General features: G+C 47.6%; 1 protein-coding gene across 2 annotated transcripts in view; it reads left to right on the forward strand.

Annotated features, from left to right (window-relative positions):
- The first annotated feature begins 750 nt into the window (after positions 1–750).
- Positions 751–13,016, forward strand: part of Dchs2 (dachsous cadherin-related 2) — a 213,656-nt gene continuing 201,390 nt past the window's right edge. Inside the window, 1 exon segment of one of the 2 annotated variants that reach the window (NM_001447363.1) lies at positions 751–3,808. In NM_001447363.1, coding sequence (NP_001434292.1) covers positions 1,814–3,808 — 1,995 coding nt within the window. In that variant the 5' untranslated portion in view covers positions 751–1,813. 2 annotated transcript variants of the gene reach the window in all.

The raw sequence follows: 13,016 nt of genomic DNA on the forward strand, positions 1-13,016 counted from the left end.
GGTTGGAAAGAAGACCCCAAAATCTCAAGCCTGATCTCCGGAATGCTTAAAGGCACTCGATTGATAAAAGGGAGGCTGGTATTATTTTAATAACACCTCTGGTACACACAGCACATCTATTGCACAGAAAATCATTTGATTATTATTTTGTCAGGGGTACAGGGTGGTGTGGCTGCTAATGCAGTGGTATGCATAGGTCACTCAATATGAAAAGGCATTTCACTAGGGTTCCTGGGGAACGGTACGCTGGGCTTTTGGTCTCTCTCTAGCACAGAACAGTATCTAGGAAATTAATTATTCCTTCTGGCCGAAATGCAAAATTGCAGAAACCTTTCCCTACATATGGCTGGCCATTCTCAAGAGGGCAGACTCCTTTGGTGGAATATACTTTATTAGAGGCCATTTATCAGTTTCTACCTATAACTACGGGGCGCTGGAGGGAAGCCCGTGACTATGCAGACTGAGGTGAATCACTACTTTGGAAGAGATGCTGGATCCCTGCAAGGTCCTTCTCTTAGGTGAGGAGGTAGAGCTTAGGTGCCGGGGTTTAAACCACAAGGTCCATCTGCACATACATCATCATCGCAAACATGCTTCGAGGCATGATGGCGCTGGATTCCTAAAAAACTTCACAAGCTCCATGCATTGTCATCATCACCGGTGACAGAGGGGAGTGACAAGACACTTGCACGTCCTAAATAGTAGCGCAGCACAATGAAAGCATGCTATGTACCATGTGTGTCACAGATTTTTTTTTTTTTTTTTTTTTAGGATTTCTGGAAGTTTTTTTTTTTCTCTTTCATTTTTTCCAAGTTCCGCCTTCCTCTGCTTTACAGTCAAACTGGCCCCAGCTGTGCATCGGCCTTTGACTCCATCTGTCCTTCCGCTGGGGAGGGGGGATTCCCTGACCAAATAGAGAACACAAGTTTGGCTTCTTAAAGTGATCCTATAACGCCCACCTTCTTGGAGTCACGGGCAGGCTCCGGCAGGGGCAGTCCTGAGGATGGAGAGGGGGCGTAGGAGCAAGCTTCTGGCCTCTCCCCCAACCTAGTACACTTGGCACGCAAAGCCAGGCTAGAAAAGCCCATCAGCATCACTGTCCAGGGCTCCGTGTCCATCCTGCTAGCTGGTTTTCATCCTTCTACAGAACCGAGGCTCGCAGGTTGGAATTCACCGCGGTGCGAGCCGCATCACACATGGGGAGGGGACTAAGGAGTAGGAGGCCCAGTCGGAGGGGACGCCGCGTAGTCCCCAGCACCCAGAGACGCCAGGGGTGGGGTGAGAGGGGAGGAGAGGCCGCCCCTGTAGCAGCCTGCTGCCGGAGCGGCCCCTCCCACCGTTCCTCCCGCCCCGCGCCCTCTCGGCCTCCCCGCCCTTACTCCACCCCCTTCCCGGCCGGATCCCCTTCCTCTCCGTGTGCGCGCTTTAAATAATTTCCTCCTTTTTGGCAAAAGAAATAATGCACCTGACTTTACCAGGGGGAAACAGCCAGCCGAGCAGAACAAGGAACAGATGTAAAAAGAATAGAAGAAGAGAGAAAAAGCGATGGGACTCTCTTAAAGACATCCAGAGGCTGGAGAGGTGGCCGCGGAGGCAGAGGCAGCTAGAGCCGCCCCCGCCTGCGTGAGCTGCGGGCCGAGGACGTCTGCACCAGTTGCAGATGTCACCCTGGGAACTCCTGGGTCTTTTGGTTTGTTTGCCAAACAAAGTCTTTTCTTCTCTGGCTTAGATAGTGAAGAGGCTCTTGGGTTGTTGTGCGATCCCAACACAAGCTGGCAGCTACCGGGAGCCTGCCTAAAGAGCTGGAAGAGAAATGAGCCCTGCTGGGCGGAGGATGGGTGAAGGGCGTCAGCCTGCGGGGTCACCCCGTGGGCGGCCCCGCGGCGCCGGGGCGCAGAGCTCCCTGCTCCGGTTTTTCGTACATGCCTGGCTGTGGGCAGCCTCGGGCTCGTCTGCCCAGGTGTTCAACCTCAGCCTCTCGGTGGACGAGGGGCTGCCCCCGGACACACTAGTGGGTGACATTCGCGCGGGCTTGCCAGCAGCGCAGCAGGAGGAAGGGAATGGCTTCTTTCTGTCGGAGGACTCCGATGACTCCCCGCTGCTGGACGACTTCCACGTGCACCCGGACACTGGTATCATCCGCACCGCTCGGCGTCTGGACCGCGAGCGGCGGGACCATTACAGCTTCGTGGCCGCCACGCTGTTGGGAGAGGTGGTGCAGGTGGAGATCCGCGTCAACGACGTGAACGACCATTCGCCTCGCTTTCCCCGCGACTCCCTGCAGCTGGACGTGTCGGAACTCAGCCCGCCAGGGACAGCTTTCCGCCTCCCAGGCGCCCAGGACCCGGACGCCGGGCTGTTCAGCATCCAGGGCTACACCTTGCTGCAAGCTTCGGACCTGCCCCAGGACCCTGCAGGACCCTTCTTCCAATTGCGCTACGGGACGCCAGGGCTACCGGCGTCGCCTTCCTTGCCTGCGTCCTTATCACCCCTGGAACCCTTAGACTTGGTGCTGCTGCGGCGCTTGGACCGAGAGGCAGCGGCGGCGCACGAGCTGCACATTGAAGCGTGGGACGGTGGCAGCCCTCGGCGCACCGGCCTCCTGCACGTGCAGCTGCGTGTGTTGGATGAGAACGATAACCCGCCAGTTTTCGAGCAGGGCGAGTACCGCGCCGCAGTACGTGAGGACGCCCAGCCGGGAGCTGAGGTTTGTCGCGTGCGTGCCACCGATCGCGACTTGGGACCCAATGGCTTGGTACGCTACAGTATCCGGGAGAGGCAAGGTCCCGTGGCGGGCACAGGTGGCGGGCCACCGGGCGATCCGGGCTATTTCTCGGTGGAGGAGCTGAGCGGCGTAGTGCGGGTGCAGAGACCTTTAGACCGCGAGGAACAGTCCTGGCACCAGCTGGTGGTCCAGGCCCGCGATGGGGGCGCCGAGCCAGAGGTAGCCACTGTGCGCGTGTCCATTGATGTGCTGGACGTGAATGACAACCCGCCTGCCATCCACCTGCTCTTTCTCACCGAGGGAGGCACGGCCCAGGTCTCTGAGGGCGCCCGACCAGGCGACTACGTGGCTCGAATCTCGGTGTCCGATGCAGATGGTGACCCAGAGAATGAAGAGGAGGCTGAGGGGGTGCTTGATGCACGCCTCCTCGGGGCAGGCAGCACCAAGTTGTCCTTGGAGGGTGGGAACGGAGCCTTCGCGCTGCGGCCGGGTGGTCCACCTGGAGTATTTTTCCTTTGCACCGAGAGTCTCTTGGACAGGGAAAGCCAAGATCTATACGAGTTAAGACTAGTGGCCACTGATGCTGGGTCCCCGCCATTGAGCACTGAGGAGTCGCTGTTGCTCTGGGTCTCGGACCTCAACGACCAGCCACCTGTCTTCAGCCTGGAGCATTACTGGGCCTCGGTGTCTGAAGCCGCTGTCCCTGGCACCTCGGTGGTTTGGGTCAGCGCTTTGGATGCTGACCAGGCTGGCACTGATCACGCCAGGCTGCGATATGCGCTAGTGCAACTCTCGGATCCCTGCGAGTCTGAGGCTCTGTCACCCAAGGCAGAGTGTGTGCCATCCTTCAGCATCAACCCGGACAACGGGTTGATCAGCACTACTAGAGCTCTAGACAGAGAGGTCCAGGAGACAGTGGAGCTGAGAGTGGTGGCCCAGGACCTTGGAGAGCCACCACTTTCTGCCACCTGTCTAGTGAGCATTTCTGTGGATGACGTGAATGACAACGAGCCCGTTTTCCGGAGGCAGGTGTATAATGTCACCGTTGCTGAACATTCTGCGCTCGGACATTGCTTTCTGCAGGTGAGAATATCGGGTCTCTGGGCCCGGCTCAAGGCCTGGGATGGATGGTGAGGAGGTCTGGGAAAATGTGGCATGGGTGGTTGTTCTGGTTGCAGAAGCAAAGATACCTTCTGTAGAGTCTTCAGGGAGAGGCAAGCTCATCATCTAGTCTCCCAAACTTTGTGACATGTGTCCCTGTGATCTCTAATGTCCTCTCTCCAGCACAGTATACTTTTTTCTTGGATTTTTTCCCCCCTGGTACTCCAATTTCCTTCACACTCTATTGCCCCAAATCTAATCAAGAGGGTCTCCCCATTGTCCCAAAGCAGATCTCAGGGCGTAGGCCATGCCACACGCTTTTGAGAACTTTATATGGTGTCTCAGGACTCAGGGGAGCCTTCTCATTTTTAAACACTGAAACCTTTATGAGTGACCACTTCCGAAGTCTCTCTTACGCTCTTTCCCACAGGCTTTGGGAAGTTCACCAAGGTTATTGATGGCATCAAGTCATTGTAGCTATCATGCTTGTGGGCCGAGAGCCTTCCGTGAGGGCTTGAGTGCTGGAGGAGAGGAGACTCACCTCCACCATGGTTATCCCAGGGTCTGTGCTTTGCGATTTGACTTCGGTGTGTTCTTTAGAGCTCTTGGGAGCTCTCTTGTACCATTGGAATGCTGTGTTCTGCCTTTCAGGCTGCTCCTCCTTATTGCTTCTCGTCTTATTCATACCTGATGTTAGATACATTTCCAGGATTGACTCAGTCACTCCAGGATAACTTGAAGAAGTAAGGAGGAGAAAGTTCTCTGACTGCTGGATTTACTTTGCGCTTTAATTAGCTCCCAAGTTGGTGTAGACTTCAGACCTCTGCTCTGTACTCCCAACTTTTCAGTTAGAACGCCCAGACTTTAGTGTGCCCCCGATAACCTTCAGATAAATGAGGTGGGTTTCAGGGTTGCTTGTGTCTTTTAGGCTATGTAGTTAGCAGTACTCTTATCCCTTCTCTAGCTTCTGGAAATTCGGGTCATGGCCACATGACAGAACATGGGGGTTGTAAAAAGTGTGGCAGCATGAAAGGTGTCTAAACTGCCCAAGACCAAAATTAATTCACAGGGATCCCTGGTACCCCTCGTCAGTGTTACATCATGGGACTTCACTACAGTTGTACTTCTGAATACCCAGCTCTTGGTGCTGTGTATTGCATATTGTGTGTTGTGCTCCCTGGTATTATATATGCTTGCAAATCACATAGCACTAGTGATTGTCACCAGACATACCTGTGCTTGGTCTGAGACTCTCATTTGGAGTACAGTGTTTATCTTTTATTTTTATTAATTTTTTACTATATATAATTTTAAATATATTTACCATATTTTATATAATATATGCAGATTCAATATGTATTTTCAAACATATTTAATAAATACACATATCTTGTATATCTACTATATAATTACTGTTTTACAAAGATTCCGGGTCTGTTGTAGCCACAGTTGGCTTTGAACTTCCTGTGTAGGCTTCCACCTCTCAAGTTGTGGGACAATGGGTTTGTAATAGCTCCATTCTTTGCTCTTATACACATTCTGCTTTAACTATAGAAAACAGATACTTTTAAACATTTCTCCACTGTTATTCTTTAATGTATGGACAACAAATTAGTATATCATCTGTATTTTGTATTAGTATATTTGATTTTAAAAATTGCTGTCTGTCTGAGTTGTTGACTAGACTTTCATTACAACTTTTCAATGACTTTTGACTTGGGGGTTAGCAGAAAATTTACAATAATTTCTAACATGGTGGTCTTAGTTAGGGTTTTACTGTTGTGAACAGACGCTATGACAAGGCAACTCTTACAAGGACAACATTTAATTGGGCTGGCTTACAGGTTCAGAGGTTCAGTCCATTATCATCAAGGTAAAAGCATGGCAGCATCCAGGCAGGCATGGGGCAGGAGGAGCTGAGAGTTCTACATCTTCATATGACATCCAGGCAGCTAGGATGGTCTTAAAGTCCATGCCCACAGTGACACACCTTCAACAAGGCCACACCTCCAAATAGTGCCACTCCCTGGGCTAAGCATATTCAAACCGTGTCAATGTTTTTAAATATACATCTGTAATTTTGCACTGTATATTTATATGAAGCCATGTTCTCAACACTGTTGATTACAAGATCAAAATGTGGATTATTTCTGAAAAACGCTGAAGATATTTGGCATCCTGCAGTATCAAACATTCAGCCAAGGGTCAGCTCCTGTGTAAAATGAAACAAGGACAGTCATTGGAATAATGTATGAATTTGGTTTTGTCTTTAATACGTGTGAAAAATAACTGCCAAGCAATTATCTTAAAATAAATTTATTTATGAGTTATCATCAATAGATGTTTAATTCCCATACCTACTTATATACATAGAAGCCCAGGGTAATATAAAGATGTCTTATGTAGTGCAGGAGTTTCCACTGTAGCTGATCCTCAGCTCTCATTTATCCATAGGAGGCTTGAGAAGCAGTCATTCCTCAGTGCTGACATGAACGAGTCCACACGTGTATAGCTAACACCACCAAAGAGTGTTTCATCTTTTAACCAGAGTCTGATGTCATAAAGGATAGAGGTCATCATCTGCTTAAGGTGGAAGAAACCTTGACAGTGATTTGTATTAATTCCACCGATTATCCAGAGACCAGCCATGTAGACTTAGGAATACTGCAGAAGAGGAGGCCACATGGAGGGGGCCATAGACGCCCAGTGTCCAAAGATAGTGACGTCATGATGAACTATGATGTCACGATAGGGCAAAAGTTAGATAAAGTAATTTCCAAGACTGCTTGTACTGGGGAGGCTTGATGGTCTTGGCATGATACTAATAAAATATAGCTTTGTTTGCAGGAGAGAAGATGGGTTCGCTGTGACTGTTTTGATTAGAACCTTTCTGTAGCGTTGCTTCTAACATGGAAATGATTCTGCCACCAGGGGTAGCGTTATCCCTTCACATCTCCCTGTGTCCTGGATCCATTATGGAGGCTCATCTGGGCTTGAGCTGCATCTTTGACAGTTTCCCATCTTTCCCAGTGCTGCTAGAGACAGTATGAAGTTGTCCTGATAGGAAAATCTGGGAATTCCAGGGATCTCTCTAGCCACTGAAGAGTTGTAGAGACCCTCTGCCTTAGCCTCCAGTGGTTTCTCCTCAGTGGCTGTGTGAACTTTTCTAGCCCACTAGCTGTGACTATGCCCTAAGTTCCAGGGCATTTTCTTTCTGTGTTTTAATTCTCCCTTTCCTTCTTCCCCTCTCCCACTCCCTTTCCATTGTTCCTTATAGACCCTTACTGCCTGATCCAGAGCTCACTATCTCCCCTAGCCTGTCCCACAATGGGATTAAAACTGGGTCAAAATAACCATTCTCTTTATAAGCTGCTTGTCTTGAGTATTTTGTTACAGTAAAGAAGAGCTGACTGTGGCAGCTCTCTGGGCACTTGCCTCAATGCCTTTGTTCCTTTCTCCCTACCTCCTACCTAAGGAAAGCCCCTTCTTAACAATGTATTACCCAGAGTTCCTGTCGGTGTCTTAGTGTTGTCCTGGTCTAGATTAAGGCTCCTCAAACTTACCCATTGGTCTCTTCTTTGTTCTGGGAAATTTTCATGTGATCTGAGGCATAGTTATGTAAGCAGACAACTCAAACATCTACTGATAAATTATAAAATAATTGATTGGTATATAAATACTTTTTCATTTTTAAAAGAAAAAGCATATTTACATAATGAGATGAGCGTGCTCGGTTAATTTTACATAAAGAATTAACTTGGGTGTCTATTTAATATTGCAGTATGTAGAATATCTTCAGTGTTTTTCAGAGTTGATCCATAGTTTGGTCTTATAATAACCATTGCTGAGAATATTGCATAGCATAAAGAATGGAGCACAAGATGGTAGAAACATGTTTGGGCTAGTTAAGAAATTCCTTCTTAATCTCAAGCCAAAACCCATTGAGTGTGAAAGTCAAGCCAGCAACTTAGACAGCAGTTCTTAAAGTTAGGCATTCTGACACAAAACAACGCAATTTGTTCATGCTAGAGAATGACGGGAGGAACATATTGAAAGTCTTTGTTTTCTGTAATTAAAACGTTATGCTTCTATAAGACTAGACAACCTTGTAAGGACAGCAAGAAGCCCGCTAGGACACCATAGTCTGGAGTCTGAGCTGAAGTATTTCATACAGGGTTGGTGGGCGCTGCCTGGCGTCTGGCGGGTGTGGTGCAAAGTGCACCTACTGGGTATTCACGACCAGAGCTGCAGTGAAGTTGCCCTTGCAACATGGGTGGTTGTCGTCACAAAATCCTGGACTCATTACATGTTGGAGTTTCACTTTAGTTTTAGTGGCTGTTGCACAATTAGAATCCTTTTTCTTGTACCAAATGTCTTGTGACCCCCACACTGAATTATGGGACTGCGTGGGACTGTGATACACAGTATAAAAAACTGTGGTTTTGACAGAGAGGGATTCACTCAGACATCCAGCTGTTGGCATCACCAAGTTCAGGTGTCTAACCTGAGAATAGTTTTCCCCCTCAGATTACCAACCTAAAAACTTCAGCCTAAAAAAAAAAGGAAAAAAAAAGAGAAGAAAAAAAGACTCCCTCTGCAGTAATATGAGCTGTACTCATGGCCTCTTCTCTCTTCTTACAACCAGATCTTAAAACAGTATTAACCACAGTGCTTATGCCTGCATGAGCACAAGGCTATATTTTTTTATAGCCCCACAAGAATCAGAATTCATCCACTAACTCATTTATTTAATCAAGCAGTGTGATGGTTTGTATATGCTTGGCTTTAGGAGTGGTACTATTAGGAGGTGTGGTCTTGTTGGAGTGGGTTTGGCCTTGTTAGAGGAAGTGTGCCACTGTTGGGGCGGGCTTTGAGACCCTCCTTCTAGTCATGTGGGAGCCAATCTGCTTCTGACTCCTTTGGATGAAGATGTAGAACTCTCAGCTCCTCCAGCACCATGCCTGCCTAGATGCTGCCGTGATTCCACATTAAATAATAGACTGAACCTCTGTAAGCAGCTCCAATTAAATGTTGTCCCTTATAAGAGTTTCCTTGGTCATGGTGTCACTTCACAGCATTAAATCCCAAACCAAGACAGTCACATCCGTTTAATAAAGGGCAGCAGATGAATGTTTACCAAGAACCCGTTACATGGCAGAACAATTCTTGGTGCTGGGGGCAGAGCAGTGAATGCAATGGCCAGGTCTAGCTGAGCTTGAAGTTGGATGTTATGCCTCAGTTCCCCATCAGCCTCCGGAGTGGATGGCCTCTGGTCCCTACTTGGTGCCCATTTCTCCCTCGTCTGACTTTCTTCTGCCACTGTGCTAAATTCTACCTACCACAGCCAATGGGTTCTTCAGGCTTGTGACCTCCTTACCCCTGGAGTGTTCTGGACTTAATGTCTGCCTACTTCCCATTTTCTGGATGCATTTGTCCCCACACACTATCTTTCTCTCACTTCCTCTCTCCTGCCTGTTCCTCCTTTCTTCTACCACTGTGCACTCAGGATAGCAGAGACTTTCCTGAAGTGTCTGTTCTCCTTTTCACCCTTTTCTAATTTACTCACTCTTGCCTTCAAAATCCCAGAAGCCCCTTTTCCCTACCTAAGGGTCAACTTCTCTTACAAGCGTCTGTTTCATGGATGTGTGTGTGTGTGTGTGTGTGTGTGTGTGTGTGTGTGTGTGAGTGTGTGTGTGTGTGTGTGTGTGTGTGTGTGTGTGTGTGAGAGAGAGAGAGAGAGAGAGAGAGAGAGAGAGAGAGAGAGAGAGAGATCTGGTAGGTACTTAACCTCTACTGCATATATTTGGCATCTCAGACCTAACATTTCCCAATTTAATTGTATTTCCTTCCCCCTTCCTTTCCTTTCCCTCTCCCCTCTCCCTTACCTACTTTAGAACTCATGTTTTCTACTCAAGCACTTTTGTCAAAAAATCAAGCAAAAGCAAAATAAAAAATAACATGAAAAAATTTTAATTCTTTCCTCACTATTCTCTAAGGCAGTGGTTCTCAGCCTTCCTAATGCTTGGGACCCTTTAATGCTTGCTGTTCCTCATGTGGGGGTGACCCCGAACCTTGGAATTATTTTCATTGCTACTTCCTAGCTGTGATTTTGCCACCTTATGAATTGTAGTGTAAATATCTGATGGTCTTGGGTGACCCCTCGTGAAGGTGTCTTTTGACACCCAGAAGGGTTGTGATGCACAGGCTAAGAAGCACAGTTCTAAGGGAATCACACAGTCTCTTCTAAGTTCCTTCTCCACAGCAGCCCACGTTATTATTTCAAACTTTCTCATTCCTGTGGCCTCTCACTAGAGGCATTCATGCACTTGGAAGATGTCAGTGTATTTGTGATTGCTGTGAGCTGGAGGGAGTCATCCTATACATCTGTAGTTAGAAGGATAGAAAGCAAGACTGTGTTCCATGGGGTCCATATACTGGGGGAAAAGCTTGTTTTTATTTTGCAAATCAGGGCTGTTTACATCTCACAGTCTCCTTGGAGAAGCCTGTTTAGGAGGTGTGCCTGGGCTTGGTCCACTAGTGCTGAGTTCTGCCTCCTGGGGAACCATGGGAAACGCGAAGGCTGGAGTGTTGCTCTACTGTGTGGCTAGAAAAGACCACACCGCTGTTATCCTGCTTCTCATTCACATTTTCCTTGGCAACTGTTTTCTTTGAACTTTATCTTAGTCTTTGGTAAAGTTGAGAAGCACCGTGTGTATTTTCTGCCTGTGTTGGCTTCGCTTCTGTTGTGCCGTGGTGCTGAGCACCCCACTGGGAGTTGGCATGATCAAAGGGAGGATTGTTCACCAGCTTTGGAAGTGTCAGGGGCTGAACAGCGATCATGGCTGGGGCTAGTAAGGAACTGAACAAAGGTGGCCCAAGGAACAGGGTGGAGGCCTCCTACCAAGAGGCCATGCCAACCTTAGAAATGAAGAGACTTTAGTGAGGAAGAAGATGCTTTCTACAGTCTCAGTGCCTCTTGATTTTCCCCCAGGTCTGACTGCAATGCTTGGTAAGACCTTCCTTCAGAACTTCTCATACGTGTCCTCTGTCCTCTCCTTTCTGCCTGTTGCCATCACCCTGGCTCTGACTCTCATCACTCCTTGTGTACTGGTATTATTCAGATGTGTGTGTGTGTGTGTGTGTGTGTGTGTGTGTGTGTGTGTGTTGCAGTTGTTCCCATGCATGAGAACATGGGACAATGGATTCTATGTACCTTGATGGAATCCACTTTACTGGCATTGGAGTCATCTGTCCTTTCTCACATTCTTTGTCTAACAAGCGAGAGAGCCCTGCTGAAGCTATACAGCAAAGGAGGCTGGTGGCTAGCCCGGGTTCTCCTTCCTTACCTTGTGTATTTAACTGGCACATGGACCAGACTTATTGTAAAGTTTATTCCATCATTGGTTCTGTCTGTGGTTTGCTTTGCACTGCTTGTTCTGTATTCTTTGTCTCCCTCACCCCGACTCTCATTGTCGACTGCACACACATTTACTCAATGAAGTATACCACCTTTGAGGTTTATATTTCTATTACTGCATAGGTTTGTGTTGTTTTGGATTAAGTAATCCCTGCCTGCCTGCTCATATGCACAGGAAGAAGATGTTCCCAGAGAACCACACATGCTTATGTTCAAAATGTGTCTATGTTGCACTAGCTACCATCTTGGGTTTTCTGGCCTATACTGCTTAGCATCATAGCTACCAGTGCGTGTGGTAGGCGCCCCGGCTATGCTTGAGGACCTGTTTTAGGGACTCTGGATGAACTTGATAGCATTCTTCGTCTTTCCTCTCCCACCCAGCTACTAGCCATGACCTTTCCTGTTTATGGAATATGATCGCATGCACTAAAAGGAGAAATGTGGCATGAAATCTGTGGGCTCTCTGGCCACATGGCTTTGTCATCTATGCTCTGGGATTAAAGGTGAATGACAAGTCAGACAGTGTTCACAGATGTGAAGACTGTGATGAGATACCATAGAGTGGTAGAAAACATGGACACTGGGGTGAAGGTACCTGGGTCTGAGTCTCTGGTCTACTTCTTGCTAGTCATCTAGTTTTGGGGAGTGAACTACATTTCCTTATCTACAAAATATAGATGGCATCAATCTACTTGTTTTGTGGATGTTGAACCAATACATGCATATTTAGATCAATTCTTGACTCAGAGGTCGTGCATAATGCATGCTGTATACATATGTATGTAGTGTGTGTGTGCGTGTGTGTGTGTGTGTGTGTGTGTGTGTGTGTGTGTAGGCATGTGAGGAAGCACTGCTAAATGCATGTGCAGCATAGGTGTGGTGATCAGAGGGCAGCTTTGCAGTTCTTCTATCCTGTTTTGAGACACAGTCTCTCTGCCTGGACTGCTGCCCTGTATGCTGGCCCACAAGAATTCATCAGACTCTGTATCCACCTCCCATTTCACAATCGAGCGTGCTGAACTTACAGATGTGAGTACTTGCGTCTGATTTTATATATGGGTTCCCAGGATTGAACTCAGGTCGTCAGGCAAGTGAGACCTGATGAGCCACATCATTGGCCCTGCGTCTTACTATTAATAAATAGTAATAAATCATAATTTTGGAAATGAAGGAACTTGATGTGATTAAAATTATCTATTTTTTTTAAAAAATCGGAAACAGAAAAAAAATGCTAATCAAAAATGGTGCTTTCCGCATGGAAAGATGGAAAAGGAGCAAATGTGAGTTGTGTTTCAGGTTTTTTAGTAGCTCCTCATGCTGTGACAATGGATGCTGAGATGTTTCTTCCTTCAGAAGTCTATCATATCTATATACAGTCTCCCCTATGCTAAGGAAGCTGAAGAAACCTCTCAGCAGGGCTCTCCAGAAAAGCAGTAGCAGTCAAGAAGTCTTATGCAGCTCTCAGAGAGCGACAAAGCCAGGTTATGTAAATGCTATGGAGGCCTTGGTGTGGTGGGTCACAGGTCCTTAGGTCCCTTATTTTAGAGTCAAAGTTAAATGGACTGCTAGCACCAAGCCGCTCAGGGAGTCAAGGCGTGATTCTGGCCTACAGGGAACTCAGTCTTTGTTCTGTTTTTGTCCTGGTCTCAGGCAGGGCCCTTTGGTCCTTGTATTGAGATGAACTTGACCTAGAGTCAAAACCCTCAGATGCCACCTCTGTGACTCTGCCATTTATAGCCTCTGCTAACTTTACTGGCTACAGTTCCTCATCTA

This window comes from Rattus norvegicus, chromosome 2 (assembly GCF_021556685.1).
Source record: "Rattus norvegicus strain SHRSP/BbbUtx chromosome 2, alternate assembly SHRSP_T2T, whole genome shotgun sequence".
In the NCBI taxonomy this organism is placed as follows: Eukaryota; Metazoa; Chordata; class Mammalia; order Rodentia; family Muridae; genus Rattus; species Rattus norvegicus.